Source organism: Chelonia mydas, chromosome 14 (assembly GCF_015237465.2).
Source record: "Chelonia mydas isolate rCheMyd1 chromosome 14, rCheMyd1.pri.v2, whole genome shotgun sequence".
In the NCBI taxonomy this organism is placed as follows: Eukaryota; Metazoa; Chordata; order Testudines; family Cheloniidae; genus Chelonia; species Chelonia mydas.
In genome coordinates this window covers 43,974,371-43,996,037 of record NC_051254.2, presented here as the reverse complement: position 1 = coordinate 43,996,037, position 21,667 = coordinate 43,974,371, and the positions used below count along the sequence as shown (strand labels likewise).

The following is a 21,667-nucleotide window of genomic DNA, read 5'->3' as shown; positions in this document are numbered from 1 at the left end:
GGGCGAGCGGCTGCAGAGAGATGCTGGCCTGTCTGGGTGCTGCGGTGACGTCCCCCAGGCTGGGGTCACTGTGACGCGAAAGGCAGATCCCCCCCACCCCAAACACGGCACTGAGCCCCCAACCCAGTGCTTCCTTGCACCCCCTCGCTGGCACCTGCTGGGAGACCCCTGTGATGGTTCCCCCCCTGCCCCATGGTGCCACTTGGAAGTGGGGCACCACTGAGCGCACCTGACTTACCAGCGAGGGCTCCCTTTACACCGTACTGCTCTGCAGCCTGCCAAGGCCCGCCCCCCCCACCCCCCCCCCCCCAGCTTCAGCCTGCAGCTTACCAGCACACACACAGGTCAGGACACACCCAGCTGCAGCTTCACACAGATGCTAAGATCAGCTCTGCATGGGAAGGCTCAGCTAAGGAACTGCCCGGTACTCAAGTGCACACCCCCCTCTAGAGGGTAAACCCCAAATTATACCATCTTGCACTGCACAGAGATGGGTACAGCATAAGCTCATGAAATTCACCCCCTCCCTCAGTGTGGAGAGAAATATGCACAGCCTTCTGCCCCCGGTTATGATTTTCACACCCTGGGTGAAACACAAAACAAAAACAAGTTTGCCAAACTTAACTCCCTCCGCCTGTGATTTATTTCTAATAGATGCTTTGGATTGTTCAAACTGGTCAGCTAGAGTAGCCAGTTCATCGACAGTTTTTCACTTTTTTATCCCACAAACGCTGTTTTACATCGTCATTACTCAGACTCAGGAAATGCTCCGGAGCAACATGATCAGCCATTTCTACAGAGCTTGTAACACCTTTTCCCCCTTAGCCATCTGTCATGGAGTGTGGGGGGAGTCCAGGCCCTGCACCCCTCTTCCTGGGATTCACTGAGACTCTCAGCCAGCCAGTAAAACAGAAGGTTTATTGGACAACAGGAACACCGTCCAAAACAGAGCTTGTGGGTACACCCAGGACCCCTCAGTCAAGTCCTCCTGGGGGAGCAGGGAGCTTAGACCCCAGCCCTGGGGTTCCCTGTGTTCCTCCACCCAGCCCCAAACTGAAACTAAACCCCCCGAGCAGGTTCCCTGCTGCAGCCTCTGTCCACATTCCTGGGCAGAGGTGTTACCTCCCCCTCCCCCTCCTGGCTCAGGTGACAGGCTCTCAGGTCTCCCGTCCCCAGGGCACATTCCCAGGTCAACACTCCCCCCTCCCTGCTGCTTCACATCGTCACATCTCTCCCCCCTTCGAGACTGAACTGAGCGGGGTCACTGTGACCAGTGACCTGGGGAAGTTCGGGGCCCCCTCTCCGGGACAGCGCATCCGCTATCAGGTTGGCACTTCCCTTCACGTGGACCACGTCCATGTCGTAATCCTGCAGGAGCAGGCTCCACCTCAGGAGCTTGGCGTTGGCTCCTTTCATCTGGTGCAGCCAGGTCAGGGGAGAGTGGTCGGTGTAGACGGTGAAGTGTCGCCCGAAGAGATAGGGCTCTAGTTTCTTGAGGGCCCACACCATGGCCAGGCACTCCTTCTCGATGGCCGCGTAGTGTTGCTCCCGGGGTAGCAACTTCTTGCTCAGATACACGATGGGGTGTCTCTCCCCCTTTTCATCCTCCTGCATTAACACCGCCCCCAGTCCCGTGTCGGAGGCGTCGGTGAACACCACAAAGGGCTTGTCAAAGTCTGGGTTTGCCAGAACTGGGCCACTGACCAGAGCCTCCTTCAGCGCCCGGAAAGCCTCCTGGCACTGCTCGGTCCAGACCACCTTGTCTGGCTTCCCCTTCTTGCATAGCTCCGTGATGGGGGTGGCTATGGCGCTAAAGTGAGGCACAAATCTTCGGTAGTATCCTGCCATCCCAATAAAGGCTTGGACCTGCTTTTTGGTGTGGGGAGCGGGCCAGTCTCTGATCACCTCCACCTTGGCCGGTTCCGGCTTTAGGCGGCCGCTCCCCACCCGATGGCCCAGGTAAGATACTTCAGCCATCCCCACCTTGCACTTCTCCGCTTTGACAGTCAGCCCAGCCCCCTGGAGTCGGTCCAGCACTTGTCTAACCTGGGACACGTGGTCCTCCCAGGTCTGGCTAAAGACACAGATGTCGTCAATATACACCACGGCAAAACTCTCCATCCCCCTCAGGAGCTGGTCCACCAGGCGCTGGAAGGTGGCCGGCGCTCCCTTGAGGCCGAAAGGCAGGGTCAGAAACTCATAGAGCCCCAGAGGGGTGATAAAGGCCGATTTCAGCCGGGCATCTGCATCCAGCGGCACTTGCCAGTAGCCCTTTGTAAGGTCCATGGTGGTAAGGTACCGAGCTCCTCCCAGCTTGTCTAGGAGCTCGTCCAGCCTGGGCATGGGGTAGGCATCTGATACAGTGATGGCATTGAGCTTCCGATAGTCCACACAGAACCGGACCGACCCATCCTTTTTGGGGACCAGCACCACCGGCGAGGCCCAAGGGCTGGCCGATGGCTGGATCACCCCCACAGCCAGCATGTCCCGGACCTCTCTTTCCAGGTCCTGAGCAGTTTTCCCTGTGACTCGGAAGGGGGAGCATCTTATCGGCGGGTGCGACCCTGTCTGCACCCGGTGGACAGTCAGATTAGTGCGTCCAGGCTGGTTGGAAAACAGCTGTCGGTACGGATGCAGCACCCCCCTGACCTCAGCTTGCTGGGCAGGGGTGAGCTGATCCGAGAGGGGAATTGTTTCCAGGGGGGAACCAGCTCTGGTCCCAGGGAATAGATCTACTAAAGGGTCATCTCCCAGCTCCTCCCACTGTCCACACACGGCCAACACCACATTCCCCCTGGCATAATATGGCTTCATCATATTCACATGGTACACCCGGCGGTGGTGCGCCCGGTTCGACAGCTCCACCACATAGTTTACCTCATTGAGCTGCTTGACGACCTTGAACGGGCCCTCCCAGGCGGCCTGTAGTTTGTTCTTTCTCACGGGGATGAGAACCATCACCTGATCACCGGTGGCGTAGGCACGGGCCCGCGCCGTGCGGTCATACCAGACCTTCTGCTTCCTCTGGGCTCTGGCCAGATTCTCCCTGGCCAGGCCCATGAGTTCAGCCAGTCTCTCTCGGAAGGTCAGGACATACTCCACCACTGACTCTCCATCGGGAGTGGCCTTCCCCTCCCACTCGTCTCTCATCAGATCCAGGGGGCCCCTCACCCTCCTTCCATATAACAGTTCGAAAGGCGAAAATCCGGTAGACTCCTGGGGCACCTCCCTGTACGCGAACAGCAGGTGAGGTAAGTACTTGTCCCAATCCTGCGGGTGCTGGTTCATAAAGGTTTTCAGCATCATCTTTAGCGTCCCGTTAAACCTCTCCACCAGCCCATTGGACTGGGGGTGATACGCTGAGGCCCAGTCGTGCCGGACCCCACATTTCTCCCACAAGCACCGGAGCAGGGCCGACATGAAGTTGGAGCCTTGGTCTGTCAAGACTTCCCTGGGGAACCCCACTCGGCTGAAAATGGTCAGGAGCGCATCTGCCACGGTGTCGGCTTCAATGGAAGCTAAGGGCACTGCCTCGGGGTAGCGGGTGGCAAAATCTACCACCACCAGAATGTATTTCTTCCCCGACCGGGTCGTCTTGCTGAGAGGCCCCACGATGTCCATGGCCACCTTCTGGAAAGGCCCCTCTATGATGGGCAAAGGTCTCAAAGCCGCTTTCCCCTTGTCCCGGGCCTTCCCCACCCTCTGACAGGGGTCACAGGATCGGCAATACTGCCGGACCGTGGTAAAGACCCCGGGCCAGTAAAAGTTCTGTAGCAACCTCTGCCGGGTGCGCCGGATTCCCTGGTGCCCTGCGAGGGGGATGTCATGGGCCAGGTACAGGAGCTTGCGGCGATACTTCTGGGGGACCACCAGCTGCCTCCTGATCCCACAGGACTCCCCTTCCCCTGGGGGAGCCCATTGTCAGTACAGGAACCCCTTCTCCCATAGGAACCTCTCCTGGCAGCCTCTCCTCATGGTCCGTCCCACACTGAGGTCGGCCAGGTCCCTGAGCTTCTGCAAGGAGGGATCTTTCCTCAACTCGGCCTGGAACTCAGTGGTTGGGGAAGGGATGGGGCCCGGTTCCCCTTCAGTGGTCAGGTCTGAGGCCTCAGCCTCTCTGAGCCGTGCCCCTCGGCGCTCCCTCCCCACCAGGGTAGGGTCCTGCGCCTCCGGTGTGGTACCCTCCCCAAGGTCAGGGTGCAGTGCTCCTCGCCGGCTCTGGCTACAGGTCACAACCAGGGCGGTCTGGGGGTTGCTTGGCCAGTCCTCTAGGTCTCCCCCCATCAAAACTTCAGTGGGCAAATGGTGGTGCACCCCCACATCCTTGGGGCCCTCCTTGGCCCCCCATTTCAGGTGCACCCTTGCCACGGGCACCTTAAATGGGGTCCCGCCCACCCCCGTCAGGGTCAGGTAGGTGTTGGGCACCACCCGATCTGGGGCCACCACCTCGGGCCGGGCCAGCGTCACCTCCGCGCCCGTATCCCAGTATCCATTGACCTTCCTCCCATCCACCTCCAGGGGAACAAGGCACTCTCTCCGGAGGGACAGCCCCGCACCCACCCTGTAAACTGAGCACCCTGAGTCCGGAGCATCCGGCCCTCTGGCGGGGCTGGCTGGGGGTACTCTTCCCTCCTGAGCAGGTGGTAAACTGGTAGCCCCCCTTTCCTGGGTCGTCTGCCCCTCGTCCAGCTGAGTCCCTACCCAGTTAACCCTGGGTAGGTTGGGTCTGCTCAGTTTGTCCCTGAGCCCGGGGCACTGGGCCCGTACGTGGCCTCTCTGGCCACAGTGATAGCAGCTCAGGTCACGTTGGTCCCCTCGAGCGGGTCGGAGGGGCCCGACACCAGGCGTTCCCCTTGGGAGGGAGTTCTCCCTATTTCCCCGCTGGGAGGCCCCATGGTGACTCTCTCTGCATCGGGGGGGGCCTGTTCTTTTGGGACTCCTCCCGGCTACCCCCTGACCGACTGTTCACAAACTCGTCGGCCAGCTGCCCTGCGTGCTGGGGGTTCGCGAGCTTTTTGTCCACCAGCCACAGCCTCAGGTCGGAAGGGCACTGTTCATACAGGTGCTCCAGTACGATCAGGTCCAGCAGGTCCTCTTTAGTTTGGGCCCCCGCTGTCCACTTGCGGGCATATCCCTGTATCCTGTTGACCAGTTGTAGGTAGGTGACCTCAGGCGTTTTACGCTGACCCCAGAACCTTCTCCGGTACATCTCGGGGGTCAGCCCAAACTCACGGAGCAGGGCCTGTTTGAACAGTTCGTAGTCCCCTGCCTCCGCCCCATCATCCGGCTGTAGACCTCCACGGCTTTGGGGTCCAGTAAGGGGGTGAGGAACTGGAGCCTGTCTGCAGGGTCAACCCTGTGCAGCTCGCAGGCATTCTCAAAGGCCGTCAGGAAGCTATCTATGTCCTCCCCCTCCTTCCGCTGGGCCAGGAAGCACTTATCAAAGCTCCTTGAGGTCTTGGGTCCCCCCTCACTCACCGCAGCCGGGGCCCCACTGCTCCTCAGCCTGGCCAGCTCCAGTTCATGCTGTCTTTGTTTCTCCTTCTCCTGACGTTCCCTCTCCTTCTCCTGCTGCTCATGTTGACGTTGTTTCTCCTCATGTTGACGTTGTTTTTCATGATCGTCCAGCTCCCTCATTTTCATCTCCCTCTCCCATTCCAGCCGCATCCGCTCCAGGGACGGGGAGCTCCGCCGGGAGGATCCCCTGCTGGCTGCTGGGGTCAGGGTGCCCTCGGTATTCGCTGGGCTTCCCCCAACCCCTCCCCCAGGCATAGGTAGGAAGGGTCTCGGGAGGTCCTGGGCAGCAGTCTGGCCCCTCCCAGCCTGGTCAGGCCCCAGGGCCCACGCGGCGTCCCCCGGGCGGCTTCCCTCAGGGACAGGGATCGGGTCATCCAAGCGATCCCTCTCCTCCAGCTGGGCAATCAGCTGTTCCTTGGTGGACCTCCCGATGCGCAGCCCCCTCTGCCTGCACAGCTCCACCAGGTCGCTCTTAAGGCGTTTAGCGTACATCTCCCTGCTGGCCACTCGCAGGCCGGGCAGCTTTCCACGGTTTCCAGGAAAAGCCCCTAGTGTGCCAGTCCTTCTTGAGGTCACCACCTCTTTGCCAGGGTCGAGCTGCAGACTCCTCCGCCCCTGGGACCGCTCGCTGCAATCCCCCGGGGGACCCTGTTACTGCAAAAGTCCTTCTCTCTGGTCACACACTCCCAGGGGTTAACCGCCCCCTGGAACCGTCTCTCTCTGAAGCTTCAGCACGCCTGGTCCCCGTCAATCCCCCTTCGTTTTACTGTTCCCCAGTCACTTACTGCAGGAAGCGCCGTTCACGGGGTGCAGTAGATCCCACCGCTGCCACCAGTTGTCACGGAGTGTGGGGGGAGTCCAGGCCCTGCACCCCTCTTCCTGGGATTCACTGAGACTCTCAGCCAGCCAGTAAAACAGAAGGTTTATTGGACAACAGGAACACAGTCCAAAACAGAGCTTGTGGGTACTCCCAGGACCCCTCAGTGAAGTCCTTCTGGGGGAGCAGGGAGCTTAGACCCCAGCCCTGGGGTTCCTTGTGTTCCTCCACCCAGCCCCAAACTGAAACTAAACCCACCCAGAAGGTTCCCTGCTGCAGCCTCCGTCCACATTCCTGGGCAGAGGTGTCACCTCCCCCTCCCCCTCCTGGCTCAGGTAACAGGCTCTCAGGTCTCCCGTCCCCAGGGCACATTCCCAGGTCAACACTCCCCCCTCCCTGCTGTGTCACATCGTCACACCATCACATCTCTCATCTGCTTCCACAGGCCACATTACTCATTCCAGCCCCTCTCTTTAGGCTTCTGAAGTTTACTCAATCTGCTTCAAGTGTGAAAGTGTTTTAAAAGCATTTCCTTGAATATACCATAATCTGCAGCATCACCAATAGGCATCTTACTGAATCTGTCCAGAGCTTTCCCAGACAACTTTGCAACCAACATGGGCATCTTTTGGTCTTCAGGAATCTCATGGAGCACATACAGCCTCTCAAGGTGATGAAATATTCAGCAATGTCCCCTGTCTCGCTGTATGCAGGACACAACCGCTCCCATTGGTGGATTTTTGGAGCGGTGGGACCCGTGGTGTGTCTGTGGGGCGCTGGTTCCGCCCCTCTATCAAGTCCAGTTCACACTTCCTCTCTCTTTCCTTCTCCTCCATGGCGAGCTTCTGGGCCTCGATTTCCTTGTCAGCCTCTATCGGTCTCAGTTCCAGGGCGTTCTGGTGCGCAGCCTCTTGTCCGGCATCTCTGCTTCTGTGGTTCTTTGCTCTGCTGCTTCTCCTGCGTTGATCTCCAGCTGCTTTAATTCCATTTGCCTTTTGCTCCCTCCATCTCTCCCTTCCCGACTACCCGCCTATCCCTCCCCCTTGGCTGTCCCTCACCATCCCTCGCTCAGCGCGTCGTCCCCCTGCCTGGCTTGGTTACTTACCCTGCTGCCTGCCCCCTTCCCCACCCCACCCTCTGCCCTCCCCACTCCCTGCCCCCACCCTCACGGGGCGACCATGTGTCCGTGGGAAACACCTTGAGCTCTGTGGGCCAGTGACATTTTCCCACGGGGCGGCTCCACCCCCGCGGCGCTGATCCGGCTTCCAGCCCATGGGGAACCACGGCCGGGAACCGTGGCCAGTGGGAGCTGTGGGGGGCGGGGCCAGAGCTCCCGGACCCCGCCCCCACAGTCAGGCGGGGGGGGGGGAGAGCCGCAGGCAGCCCCTCAGCCCGGGGAGCGGCAGGCGTCTGTCACTGTCAGACAGACACAGAGGGGGTGGGGGTTGGACAGACAGATGGAGGCCGGGGGAGCCGGAGCAGCGATGGGCACCCTTGGCCCCGTGCGGTCCGTGGGGGGTGCCCCTTTCAGTGCGACAGCCCTTCTCCCGGGGATCCACTCTCTCTCTCGGGGTTAAGCCCCTCCATCTCCTGGAGCTGCACCGCTCTGAGCCTAGCACCCCTGGCTCTGCCGTGGGCCCCCTCAGGGAGTCCCCTCGCTCTGGACCCCCGGGGCCTCCACCCCCCAAAGGGGATGATGCCCCCCTGTTCTCTAGACCGGAGTGACTCTCCGCCGGCGTAAAACAGGAGGGGTTACTGAGCGTCTGAACCCAGCACAGGAAACTCTCCGGGCCTCAGGCCTGGCCTCCCTCAGCCCAGCACATCCCAGTCTCCCCTGCATCTGGGGGGGCCCTGCCTGCTCCCTCTCTCCAGCTCCGAGCCCCCCTGCTTCCCAGCTGGGCATCTGATCTCACCGGCCCCAAGGCCCTCCCCCCCATCCATTGTCTCCTCTCCAGGTAAACAGAGTCGCCCGGGCCCCCTCTCCTCTCTTTGCAGCCCATTGTCGTCCCGCTGGCCAGACCCGGCTGGGCCTCCTGAGCTGGGCCTCTGGGTCACCGGTCACCAGGTCACCAGTCGCTGGGGTCTCCATTCTCCACGCCAGTGGTTGGGGTCCCAAGTTCCCTCGCTGGTCCTCTGTAACAACAAACTCCCTCTCCCATCACCTCCTTAAACCCGTAGCACCGAGGGAAACTGAGTCCCACGCCCTCTGCATGCAACCCATTCACAAAACCAAGAAAATCCCCCCACAGGAAACAAGGAAAACCAAGAGACTCCCCCACTTTGTCACACTCCCCCTTTGCCTTCCCCCTCCCCCCCAGCCCATTGACCCCCGTGCCCAGTGGGAGCTGTCCCTGAGGCAGGGCGCCTGCTTGCAGACTCAGACCTGCCTGGTGCCTGCACAGCGCGGGGAGGGGGAGCCACAGGTGAGCAAGCCCCAGTCCTCAGCATCATCACAGCCACAGCCATTCTCTGTTTGGGGATTTCATTTCCCCGGGGCGAGTAATTCTAGCTGATCTTCCCTTCCAGACAGCTTGTGGCTTTTCCCATAAGAAACCGCACACCTGCTTTGCAAAGACGTCCATGCATCCCTGTTCACTTGCCAGGTGTCTTTTCTGGTGGTTCATTTATTTTGGTAACTCAGTTTCAGAGGCAGTTTTAAAAGTCCCTTGAATTGTAGCTGGTTTTTGCCCCACTGGTCCAAAGGCACGTGGAAGAGGTGCAGATTTTTATTTCTGTGGGCGAACCCACCCGACGCGGAAATGTGAGTGTCGGAGCTAGGAAAGCTCTGCAAGGGTAAGGGACCCTTCAGGACATTGTCCTCAAGTCATTCCTTCTTCTGGGCATCCCACTCTATTGTTCCCTCCTGCAGTGAGTGATCAGTGTCTCCACCCACGGGGGAGACGGTTTGTTTTTTTCTAAAAGCAGTTATTTTATTTACTTTATTTTATTTTATGAATTTAGAGGCCACACACAAGACAAAGAAAATAACCAGTGACTTCTGTCACGGAGTGTGGGGGAGTCCAGGCCCTGCACCCCTCTTCCTGGGATTCACTGAGACTCTCAGCCAGCCAGTAAAACAGAAGGTTTATTGGACAACAGGAACACAGTCCAAAACAGAGCTTGTGGGTACACCCAGGACCCCTCAGTCAAGTCCTCCTGGGGGAGCAGGGAGCTTAGACCCCAGCCCTGGGGTTCCCTGCGTTCCTCCACCCAGCCCCCAACTGAAACTAAACCCCCCCAGCAGGTTCCCTGCTGCAGCCTCTGTTCACATTCCTGGGCAGAGGTGTCACCTCCCCCTCCCGGCTCAGGTGACAGGCTCTCAGGTCTCCCGTCCCCAGGGCACATTCCCAGGTCAACACTCCCCCCTCCCTGCTGCGTCACATCGTCACACCTACTGATAACATCCTCTTTTTGCTCCACAATGTGCATCCACCAATGTGATCTATGCCATCATGTGCCAGCAATGCCCCTCTGCCATGTACATTGGTCAAACTGGACAGTCTCTACGTAAAAGAATAAATGGACACAAATCAGATGTCAAGAATTATAACATTCATAAACCAGTCGGAGAACACTTCAATCTCTCTGGTCACGCGATTACAGACATGAAAGTTGCGATATTACAACAGAAAAACTTCAAAACCAGACTCCAGGAGAGACTGCTGAATTGGAATTCATTTGCAAATTGGATACAATTAACTTAGGCTTGAATAGAGACTGGGAGTGGCTAAGTCATTATGCAAGGTAACCTATTTCCCCTTGTTTTTTCCTACCCCTCCCCCCCCGCCCATCAGACGTTCTTGTTAATCCCTGGATTTGTGCTGGAAATGGCCCAACTTGATTATCATGCACATTGTAAGGAGAGTGATCACTTTAGATAAGCTATTACCAGCAGGAGAGTGGGGTGGGGGGAGAGAAAACCTTTTGTAGTGGTAAATACCCATTTTTTCATGCTTTGTGTGTATGAAAAGATCTTCGATACTTTCCACAGTATGCATCCGATGAAGTGAGCTGTAGCTCAGGAAAGCTTATGCTGAAATAAATTGGTTAGTCTCTAGGGTGCCACAAGTCCTCCTTTTCTTTTTACAATGTGCATTAGCTCTTGAATCGGGTTATTCACTGTCGTCATTTTCTCAGTAGCTTCTTCAAGTTGTCGGGCAGATTCACTTTATTTAATCACTTGCATTTCAAGCTCGTCAGTTCTCCATGTCAGCTCTTCTTTGGTTTTCGTTAGTTCAACAGTAATTTTCCCCAGTTTTTCTTCAAGCCAAGCAATCGCTTCCTGTGGGTCTTCTAGGGATCCAATATACCTGCGACCTTCTTCTGCCTGCTTCTTAATATCAGGGACATCATCTTGCAGAGAATCAGTAATGCCCTCAAGAGCAGTACACTTTTCGGGATCTCCATTCTCGCCTCCTTCCAGCATTCCAGCTCTTTCATTACAGTGGGAATTCTTCATCTCCTGTCCTTCATCCAGGTTTTTGGCACATTCATTTACCAAATCCTCGTAGATTTCCAAGCGTTGTTCAGAATCTTCTTCCAGCAACTCTGGATCCTGAGAAAGGCATTGCTTGAAAACTGTTTCCCGTTGAGCAAAATACGGAGTAAATTCTTGTGCGCCTTCTTCATGAATTTTTAGTTCCAAGATTAATTTATCTTTGCTCTCATTGATCAGCTTGCTTTCCAAGTCTTCTATTGGAGTTAGCAGTCTCAGATACTCTTCTTTTCCAAGAATTACTTTCTTTTCCTCCTCCTCATTTGCCGTCTCTTTTGCCAGATCATGCTCTTCATGTGTGTCATTGTTATTCACAGTTAAATGCTCATCGTCTTCTATCACATCTTCCAGGCTCCTGTCCCAAAGTACAGGGGCTCTTCTTCTTGCTACCTGCATTTTCGTGTCAGCGTTATTTACGAGAGACGCGTTTCGTCATATGCAGCACCACACTGGCTGATGTTTACCATCCTATAAAGCTTCCCTTTTCCCCTGAAAAAGGCTTGACGGAAGCGAGTGTCCCGAAATGGTACGTGCAGCTGCAGCTTTGGCTGTTGACTGTTCTTGAGTGCATGGGGGCATTTGCCTAGAATCAGTAGAGAAGTGTTAATATTTCCACTCTCTTTCAATCTATCACCCTCATTGCGCGTCTTGGAACGTCTTTCTGAGCCAGCAAGACCACAGAGCGCCACTTCACTGACTCGGGTTACAGCAGGAGCTTCACGATCTTCCGTCTTTAGCCTTTGAACAGTGGATACGCTGCGACTTCTACGGGAGTGAGGATCCCGCTTGCTGCAAGCAACACTCTGGTGCTTCAGTCCGAGCTGCAGAAGCTGAAAAACTGCTTTTGAATCCGAAATCTGAATCCACGGCAGATCTTTCACATCAGAGCAGCCTCTGATGTCTTGGGCAAGACACGGCACCCTTCTTTTCTGGTCATTTGACCCTGGGAGCGACACGTGGTAAACGCACTCGTTGTCAAGCTCACAGAAGGACATCCAGACAGAAGACGTCCTGTCACTTGCCACGCTCGCCCACGGTCGGTGGTTCAGGGTCTTTTCTGGGTTCTTCCAAGTCTGCAGATGATTCGGAAGTTTTGCTGTGAGTGTTGGTGCTGTTTTGAGAGTCTACCTCTTTCGCTGGGCGAAGGATTGAATGTTTCACCGCAATGTCTTCTCTCACTGGTCGTTAGTCGGCCTTATATCATCTCTACGGCCAAGGGGTGAGAAATCCATATCTGGACACACTTTGCCATCTCCCACAGGGGTCAACCCTGCAGCCACTCTACGCTTGTTCTCTGTCCGCGCCCCCTACCAGCCCCTCTGGCCTCCCTGGGATCCCCCCTCCCGTTACTCCCGCTGGGTCTCTCTTCTTTCGCCAGAGCTTCTCGTGAAGGAAAGTCTGTCATGGCAGCTTCTTCGCTCTGTCATGTATTTAATTGTGATGTATTTATTAAGTGTTAATTAATGTACTAGGGGAGTCCCCCTTCGGCCCAGCACCATACACCATTGTCTACCCTCTGGGCCCGAGGGAAATGCCCGGCCAGGTCCGTGTCCGGCAGCGGGAGGAGCTGGAACGAGATCCCAGGGGCTGAGAACGGCGGGGGAGGGGGACGCAGGCAGGTCACTAAGGGGCTAGAGGCCCCGATCCTGCAAACGTGCCGAGCTACGAGCTGGTGAGCGACCCCCTGGATTTTGTCCGAAGCCGCATGTGCTGACGTGCTCTGCTGGTTTGGGGTCAAACTGAGCCCCCCCCCCCCATGCTGCGTTTCCCCCCCACACCCACCCCAGCAAGGTTCCCCCAGCTGGGCCCCGGCTGCCCCATTGCCATGGGGCTTAGAGCTCCCCCAGCTCTCCAGTGCTGTCCTGAACGAACGACCCCGGTGCTCCAGACGCTGCCCTCGCTGCCACCTGCCAGGAGTCTCGCCCCCCGTCCCCGCTGCTCCTCAGCCCGGCTCCATCCCTGCGTGGGGCAGGCCCCTTGCCTTGAACTGGGGGGGGCATGTGCCGAGGCCACGTGTGGCACCTCCATCTCCGGCGGCCTGACCCAGGACGCCCTGAAGAGCCCCAATGTCTGGGGAGCAGGCGGGCAGCGCGGCGTGACGACCCAGCCCCTCGAACGGGGGGCTGCTTGGCCCCCGAGCGCTAGGCACTGCTGGAGTCTCAGCCGGCTCTGTGATGCCCGGAGGGGCCCGGCTGGCGTCCCCCCCCGCATCCACAGGCCGGTGTGGGGATTGCAGGGGGAGAGGACAGAGGGAATCGGGGCTGGTAGGTCCCCATGGGGCCGGGGAGGGTCCCCCACGCTGAGCCGGAGGCAGCCCCAGAGCCAGACAGGGGCTGGTGAAGCTCTGGAGACCCCTGCCCTGGGTTTGACCAAACACCTGCGGAGAGTCTCACCCCCCCGCCCCATAGCTAGTCTGACCCCATGGAAAGCGGGGGGGTCCTGCCCATGAGTTCAGTGGAGCCAGGACGTCACCCAGCCCCGGCTTCAAACACAGACAGACCCACAGCTGCTGTGACTTGGTGTCGCGCCATCAGTCAGTGCCAAGTGACCCCGGCTGGGGAACTGGATCTCCATAGCCAGGCCCGACAGCCGCCTGGCACTGCCCTGGGACCCGGCCTTCCCCCTGCTGAGCCTGGCCCCATCAGAGCCCCCCTATGCGCCCAGGGGACCCTGCCCTCTGTGACAGGTGTGGAGGTGGGGGAACAGGGCTGTGTTTCCCCCTGGGGTCCCCCCATGTGTCTCCTGCCCTGGGGGAGGGTCTGTCCCTTGCAAACACCCAGCTATAAAGACAAGATCTTGTGTTGGTGGCAGCCGTTGCTGGGTGGGTGCGAGCTGGGTGGGCAGGGGGGAGAGGGCCTGACCCCCGCCCCAGGGGGAGCAGCTGGTCTTTGCAGAGCCCCCTGGATTCACCCCACTGCTGCTCACACTGGGTCCTGCTCTCTGGAGCCCCGTGGGGCAGGCTGTCGGCTTTGGGATGGGATTAGCTATGGGTCTGTGCCAGGGTGGGGTGGGGTGGGGCAGGGGGATCCCTTGGCTGGGCTCCCTGCAGGGAGCAGCATTTGCTGACGCCGTGGGGACAGGGAGCGACCTGTGTCTGTCTCTGAGAGCGTCACTGGGGGGGTGCTCCGTTCACCCCCACAGCAGCACCCTCTCCATAGAGCTCAGGGGGGCGGGGAGCAGGAACATGGGGTGGGGTGGGGGGAATCCAGCGGGGGAAGCGCAGGATGGCCCTGATTTCTTGGGAAATGCCTCACTCATGAGGGAGGGGACGTGTCCCACAGACCCCCACACACACACCCAGAACCCGCCCACAGAAAAGCCGGCTGCACAGGGTCCTGCTTGGGCAGGGATGTCTGTATCCGTGACCCGCAGCCTGTCCCTCCGTCTGCACCCCGAGCCTGAGCACCCCCAAACCCCCATCCTCAGCCAGGACCCCTCATTCCACACCAGCCCCACTCCTCTGACTGAGCACCCCAGATGGACAGACAGCCCCCATGCTGGTCTCTAGCATGTGGGGCTGGGGGGCTGGGAGCCAGGGCTCCTGGGTTCTGTCCTAGCTCTGCGAGGGGAGTGGGGTCTAGCGCGGGGGGCTGGGAACCAGGACTCCTGGGTTCTATCACAGTTCTGTGGCTTCTAACAAGTCGCTCGCCCTCAGTGTCCCCCTCTGTACCGTGGGGTGAGGACACCGCCCGGGGCTGCATTTCACTCGTAGTTTATTCCTCTCCAGTGCAGGTGTGGGGATGGGCCAGGCCCCCGGATGCCGGCCAGGCTGCAGGCCCGGGTGGTTTTGGGTGGAAAGTCCCTGGCACCGAAATAACGCCCGCCCATGGGACCCTGGTGTCTCACTGACGCACCAACAAGCAGGATGCTGGGCCGGGGTTAGCAGCTCCGGGGCTCGGCCATGGGCAGCGCGGCACCGACCCGGCATCACCGGGCGCCGGGCAGAGTCGGGCCGGGGAGCAGAGTGTGTTGGATGCTGCTGGGGCCCGGGGCTGGGGGCTCAGAACCATCCCTGGGGGCGGGGGGAAGTGAAACCAGGTGAGGGGGAAAAGCAGACATCAGTCTGTCTGTCTGTCCACCCACAGGCGGACGGTGTGTGAAATGACGTAGGGAGTTAACCCTTTTGGGGTCGCGGGGCCTGAGAAATGTCTCCACTGGGCTGTGAGCAATTGCACGGGGACTTTCTGCTGACACCGGCTTGACGGCCCTGGACTGCAAAGGCCCCATGTCCCGGCCCTGACCCCCTGAGCCAGCCAGTCCCTCCCCCCCCATCCCGGCCCTTCAGCACAGCCCCGTCCACTTGCCCTCCCAGACGGAGCCTGTGCAGGGAAAGCCCGGCGGGGCCGCGCTCTAGGGCTGGAGTCTGCAGGGGCCCGTACTCAGAGCTGGGCTGGAAACCAGGAGCTCTGCGGCTGCCTCTCCCCTAAGAAAGGGGCTTGGGGCCCCTGCCCCCCACGGCCTCCTCCCTGCTGCCCCCACCCCTGGGGAAGGAACCGGTCTGCACCGGCACTGGGAACCCACAGCCTCCCCCAGGGGTCACCCCCACCCCCAGTGCCCCCCTCTGGGGTCCTCCCCCTCCCTCCCTCCCGTCAGATCCGGCCCTGCCCAGGGCCCTCCCCAGCACAACAACCCTGATCCCTCCAGCCGCTAAATGGCCCCATGGTGTGTCTGGGGAGTCCCCTCCCCCAGGGCAGCTGCTCTGTGCCCTGCGTCCCGCTCCCCCCAGCCAGAGCCCAGCGGGCCCAGTGGCCCCAGCCCTGTCCCGGCCCCGGGGGAGCAGTGAGCACGGAGCCGGGGGGGCTGGGGATGGTTTATTAGGGTGCAGCAGTTCTAACAGCGCCCGGCCTCGGTCCGGCTTCCCCCCGGGCTGTGGAGCAGCGTCCCCCAAAGGTTCCCCAAGGGCTGCGGGGTCAGCGAGAGGGAACGTGGGGCTTGGCTGGGGCAGGGAAACGGTTAACGCAGGAGGGGTTGCCCCCGGAACAGACCCTGTGGGGACTGAGGGGCAGGGACGGGTCCCCAGGCGGGGGCAGCGCGGGCTGGAGCCGGGCAGAGCGCGGGGAGCAGACGGGGACGGGAAGGGACCGGCCCCAGGTTCTGCATTCTCCAGGCTGGGTGAGGGGCTGGGAGAGACGGACGGAAACTCCTGCCGGCCGGGGGTCCGACGCCCAGGATCTAACTGAGGAGCCCTGCAGGGAGAGGGGAGAGAAATCAGCCCCTGGCCGTAGGGCTAGCGGGAGGGATGGGGGATTTTCTCTGCCAGGCCCCAGGGCGCCCCCAGGGACTCTGCCCGGCAGCCGCAGGGCTGGGCGATGCTCGGCAGGACCCAGGACCCTCTGCCCCCGGGAGCAGCTCGGGGATCGGCCTGAACGGGGACCGAGGGAGCCGCAGACTCCTCCTCCGTGGTGCCAACGCCCCATTGCCCAGCTGCCCCGGGGCTGAGCCGGGCGGGTGTCATGGGCCGAGGGGCAGAAGCAGCGGCCCCATGGGTGTCCCAGGCAGCCTGTGGTCAGTGTGGGGGGAGGCAGGTTTAATGGGGAAGGGGAATTGAAATTACCTGCAGGTTGGGGAATGGGGCGCCCTGAAAAACAAAGAGAGACATGGTCAAAGCCGTGGGCAGGGGGAGCCAGATCCTGGGGGTCAGAGCTCCAGCCCCTGCCCCACAGCATGGAATGTCTCTCACTAGGACCCCAGCCCCCGTCCAACCCCCAGACCTGGGGTTCCCCCCCCCAGCCTGTTATTACAGTTGTGAGCAGACCACACTCTGACATCTGGAGGTGAGGTGTGTCAAGTTGTGGAAAAGAACTTCAGGGGCTGATCTCATTTGCATAGGCACACCCACCCCACCTAGAAGGAGGCCAGAGCTGCCCAAATGGTCACTTTGGCTGCTGTGGGATCCCCAGTGTCTCTGTTATTGGGGTAGGAAGAATAAATTGTTATTACCCTGATTATGGGAATCGAGGACAGTGGAACTGTACTTGGCCTTTTGTTATGATGGAGGGACTCGCCATCACCTAAGTAGCCCTCGCTAGGCAAGGGACATGGGGTCCAAAACTCTGTGAATGGAGAGAGGCTGGGGGCAGATATTAATACTTGGTGGTCTGGGCCTTATGTGCTAATTGTACTTTCTCTTTTTTCCACTGTGGAATATCAGAGCTAATTTTGTTTCTATTAGGAGTCTCGTTACAGGCTGCTGAGCTGAATTCCCTTTGGGCTAATGGTGCACCAGCGCTGAGGCTCCCCTACTACGAGCTGAAATCACAACAGAGCTAAACTTACTCAGAGCTGAAATCGCTGAGTGTTGTGTTAAGTAGTGGGGGAGCCTGACGCTATATGGCGGAGCAGTTTGCGGGAGGGTGAGCGGAGCGGCTGGTGGAGCAGAGCAGTTTGCGGGACGGCAAGAGCAGCTCATGGGACAGCTGGCAGAGCGGAGCTCCATGGAGAGGTGGGGCCATCAGATTTGGACCACGTAAGGTGCCCCTTAACCCCCCTCCCCATCTCCACTCAGGTTGGGAGGTAAAACTCTGCAGATAAACTTTTGAACTCTGAGGCTGCCCTGACCAAGGACAGAGACTTTTGGGTCGTTGGACTTTTGGGACTTTGGGTGATTTGGGGTTGCTGGACTCAAGAACCAAAGGGAAAGGACACGCCCCAATTTGCTTGGGGTGGGTTTTTTGCTCATGGGTTGTGTTAGGAATCCTGTTGGTGGTGTTTCCCCAACATAATGCCACACTGTTTCTCTCTATTATTATTAAAAGGCTTTCTGCTACACTCAGACTCTGTGCTTGCGAGAGGGGAAGATTTGCCTCTTGGAGGCGCCCAGCGGGGGTGGTATATATTTGTCCCAGGTCACTGGGTGGGGGCTCGAGCCGGTTTGCATTGTGTTATTGGAATGGAACCCAGAGATACTGAACCCGGCCCTTGTTGCTGCCAACTCTGACGGGCAGAAGGGTTACGCAGTATTGTAAATCCCTGCCCCAGGATCCCTGCCTCGGGGGACGGGACGGGAAAGGCTCTGAGCCCCGGGCAGGGGCAGCTCCCCGCACTGCAAGGGGTCGGGGTCTCTGTCCCACCCCGGGGCCTCGGCCGGGGGAGGGGAGAGTGGGAGCTCCCAGCCTGGCCCCGGGGCCCCCCACTGAGATCTCCCCATGGCCCCTGCTCTGTCCCAGCCGGCGGGGGGTGGGGAGATCTGACCCCAGCCCCAGCCCCAGGAGACTAGAAGCTGGGAGGCCCCTGCCAGGCTCTGAGCAGCCCCTGCTGGGGGGTGGGGAGGAGCCTGCAGCCAGGCCCACATCCCCCCACAGAGAAACCCCGGTGCCCCTACCCCGCCCGGAGCCATTCACCTTTCTTATTCTTCATGTAGATGAGGAGTCCTGGCACCAGGAAGATTAGCCCCAGCACGAAGCCCCCGATGCCCGTCAGCATCTTGCTCCTGGCAGCATCAGACTGTGCCTCTGTGAGACAGGGAAAGGGGAACGGGCAGCCGGGTCAGAGCCAGAGGCCTCCAGGCCAGGCTCCCGTCAGCACCAGGGACCAGCGCAGCCGGGGCAGAGCCCGGGGCCAGAGCCCGCAGGTGCAGCTATGGGACATCAGGGCTCCTCCCGGTCTGGGATCATCAGAGATCGGGCTCCGGCTCTGCAGCGCGAGGTCTGACATCCTGCCCATTGTCAGCATGAACTCGTCTAGCCCTGGATACTCCTGTGAGCCACAGAAATGGCCAACCCCTTTGTGAACCTTGCTCAGCTCTTGGGTCCGTTATATCCTGTGGCTGTTAGTTCCACAGGGTAACTATACAGTGTGTGAAAAAAGTCCTTGCTTTTCCCAGGTGTGAATTTGCCCCCACCGTTGAGTGTCCCCTTGTCCTTGTGCTGTGAGACAGGGAGAAGAGGAGTTCCCAGCCCAGGTCAATAGATTTGGGTTAGCAGGGCTCATAAAAGTGCTCTAAAAATTGTGAGTAGGGTCGATGCTTTTGCTAAACACAAGCATAAATGTGAAAATCTGGATGTAACTGTTAAAATGTTAGAAGAAAGTTTCCCCCCACACAAGCAGTGTCCTTTCCCAAATCAGGCCAAACCTTACACTGCTAAAACCATTGAACCTCTGCTGCAACAAGAAATCATTTGTGCGTGTACTTCCTGATGCAATTCTCCCATTTGGCCAGGACAAAAACCAGATGGATCATGGCGTCTTCGTACGGATGATCAAAACTTAAATGAAGTCTCTCCAGCTGTTACAGCTGTTGTTTCCAAAATCCCTAATCTAATTAATCAGTGAATCCCAAAGCAAAATAAGTTTCTACCATTGGCACCTGTTGGGTTTGAATATAACTATAAGCTTTAGAGAATGAGTTCAGCACTTCTGGAGGAGTGCTCCCAGGGTGGACACGCATCGGTACTGGACCCCGAACCTAAATTCTCCCGAGCGTTGACATGTAAGAAATACAGCAGCAAATGAATTCCATGCCACTGAGCAGTCAGCACACCCCACCTCAACCCACCGCCGTAGCAACTAAACCAGCACCTGGATTTCAACTCCGCCCAGGGAGTATAAAAAGCAGGCAGTGAAATTAAAGTTTCAAATAAAACCAAAGTTATCAATAAATACTTCCAAGTGCTCGGAGCAGGAAAATGGAGCGTCCTACGGAAAATGCCAGCAGGAACCACTCCCGCATATTGCTGGTCAATCCAGGAGAGGGCAACAGACTCTAACACCATCTCGGAGGAGGTGAGTAAGTCTGGAGGTGTAACTAGCACGTGGGACTTATGTTTAGGACTTGTATATGCGGTGACATGTATAACTTTGTTGGTAACCTTAATAAAACTGCTCAAAGACAGATGCTCTTGTATGCGTTGGGTGCCTACGGCTCCATGTGTTCCTATGGGCTCTAAATCCAGAAGAAACAGAGACAAGGTTGTTGAACTTGAGACTGTAGCCCAGAGCTGAACCCACTGGAGTGTAATTAACCGTAAATAGAACGAAAGGCTACGGTAGACAGCGCTTTGAAGTCTTGGCTTGGGCTGGTATTTGTGGGGGCTGGGTGACCCAGAGGCTCTTACCCCAGTTCAGGCTGAGGGGGCCCCGCAGGCTGATGTGCTCCACCTGGCAGGTGTAGACGTCCCCGCGCCGGGGGCTCATCTCCAGCATCACCAGGATCTGGAAGGTCCAGTCTCCGTTCTGGAGCAGCTCCGTGGACACCACCCCGGCCGTCTGCTCCTGCCCGTTCCTGAACCACTTGATCTCGATCCCCGAGGGGTAAAACCCCGTCACGGAGCAAACCAGAAGATGGGAGTGGGGCCCAGACCCCGATGCCGTGGGGGAAACTTTCACCTTGGGCTGAACTGGGGGGAGAGAGAGAGAGCGAGCTGGGAAAGGGTCTGGAGACGGAGGCTCAGAGAGAACAGGGGCCCCTCCAGGGAAATATCCCCCTGCCCCCCCATGTGCCCAGCACCTGCCTAGGGCGATGCCCCCCAGGGTGCGTGGAGTCCAATCCCCCCAACCGTACACACGGTGCCTCTCCAGGACAGGGCATCCGACCCCCCCAAGACACCTGGCAGCTGCCCGGGGCAGGGCACCTGGGAAGTGTAAGGTCCCGTTCCCCGGGACACGCCCAGGACAGACGGGGCTCCCCATGGTGTGTGGGGTCTGATTCCCTGGCCACCCCGTTCCCCCCTCACTGCCCTGGGGTGGGGCTGGTTCTCTCCTGCCCCCATTGCCCTGGGCAGGCTCCGGCAGGAAGGGCCCGAGGGGAGTCGCGTCCCGTCACCCCCATGGGGACAGAGCCGGGGACGGTCTGACCCTCGGGGCCCCGGGAGACGGGGTCTCAGCCAGGGACCAGGGGCTGCGCTGACCCCTGCCAGTGGGGGCCCCGAGGGGGGAGGGGCGGGGTTGGGGGAGGGGAAAGTTCTGCCCCATCGCCCGGCCCCCCCAGCCCAGGAAGGGGGGTAGGAGCCGCAGCAGCGCGTGCCCCGAGGGGGGTCTGGGGGGGCGATGGGGGCTGAACCCCTCAGAGGGGCGGGGGGGGGCTGGGAAGGGGGAGGGGTCACCGGCCCCCCAGAGACTGACCCCGGGTGGGGCTCTGCTCCCTGCCGACAGGGGGCGCCGCAGCCAGATCGGGAGGGGGCGGGGGGAGGGAAAGGGGAGTTTCCCGCCCCAGCGCCTGCTGCCCCCCCCGGCTGTGGCGCGAGACGTTCGGTTCCCCCCCCCGGGGCGCGGGTGGCGGATCGCGCCCATAGAGAGGAGGAGGGCGCGGGGCAGGGCGTGTCCTGCTGCGGCCCCGCCCCCCATAGCCCCGCCCCGCCCCTGGCCCCGGCCCCCTCTCCGGCCCCGCCCCCTCAGAGCCCCGCCCCCGCCGCGCGCTCTCCTCTCCGGCCCCGCCCCCTCGGAGCCCCGCCCCCGCCGCGTGCTCACCTGTGCGGCCCCGCCCCCTCGGAGCCCCGCCCCTCCCCCGCTCACCTGTGCGGCCCCGCCCCCTCGGAGCCCCGCCCCTCCCCCGCTCACCTGTGCGGCCGACCACCTTCCCCGTCTGCGCCACCCCGTAGTTGTGCCGGCAGAACGTGTCCACCGCCGCCCGCGCGTCCGCCAGGATCGCCGGGTCCTTGTTCCAATGCTCGGCACTCGGCCGGCCCAGCTCCGTGTCCGCCACATACAGCCCCACGTCGCTGTCGAAGTGCACGTAGGGCTGCCGGTCCCAGATGTCCCGGTACAGGAACCGGACCCGCCCGGTGCCGTTGGTGTAGAGACAGTCGCCCTTCGACTGGAGCAGGAAATGCTCTGGGGGGGGACGGGCCGGGCTCAGGCTCAGGACCCGCCCCTGCCCCGGGCTCGGAGCTCAGCGGGGGGGG

At 59.8% G+C, this 21,667-nt stretch overlaps 2 protein-coding genes across 6 annotated transcripts in view; both read right to left on the bottom strand.

The window, feature by feature from the left end:
* LOC114018492 (HLA class II histocompatibility antigen, DR beta 5 chain) overlaps nt 1-21,667 on the bottom strand; it is a 161,702-nt gene that overhangs the window by 19,522 nt on the left and 120,513 nt on the right. For 2 of the 5 annotated variants that reach the window (XM_043527921.1, XM_037913758.2), the window contains exons 2-6: nt 21,324-21,596; nt 19,883-20,164; nt 18,170-18,280; nt 16,384-16,407; nt 15,627-16,015 (exon numbers count right to left, since the gene is read on the bottom strand). The exons of the other annotated variants lie outside the window; for them this stretch is intronic. In XM_043527921.1, coding sequence (XP_043383856.1) covers nt 16,002-16,015; nt 16,384-16,407; nt 18,170-18,280; nt 19,883-20,164; nt 21,324-21,596 — 704 coding nt within the window. In that variant the 3' untranslated portion in view covers nt 15,627-16,001. Of the gene's footprint in view, nt 1-15,626; nt 16,016-16,383; nt 16,408-18,169; nt 18,281-19,882; nt 20,165-21,323; nt 21,597-21,667 lie in introns of those variants that run through there. 5 annotated transcript variants of the gene reach the window in all.
* Nucleotides 10,303-12,525, bottom strand: LOC119567533 (kinesin-like protein KIF20B). The gene is given in 4 exon segments (XM_043527893.1): nt 10,303-11,254; nt 11,257-11,899; nt 11,901-12,007; nt 12,010-12,525. Coding segments are annotated over 4 exon segments (1,554 nt in total). The 5' UTR covers nt 12,062-12,525; the 3' UTR covers nt 10,303-10,502.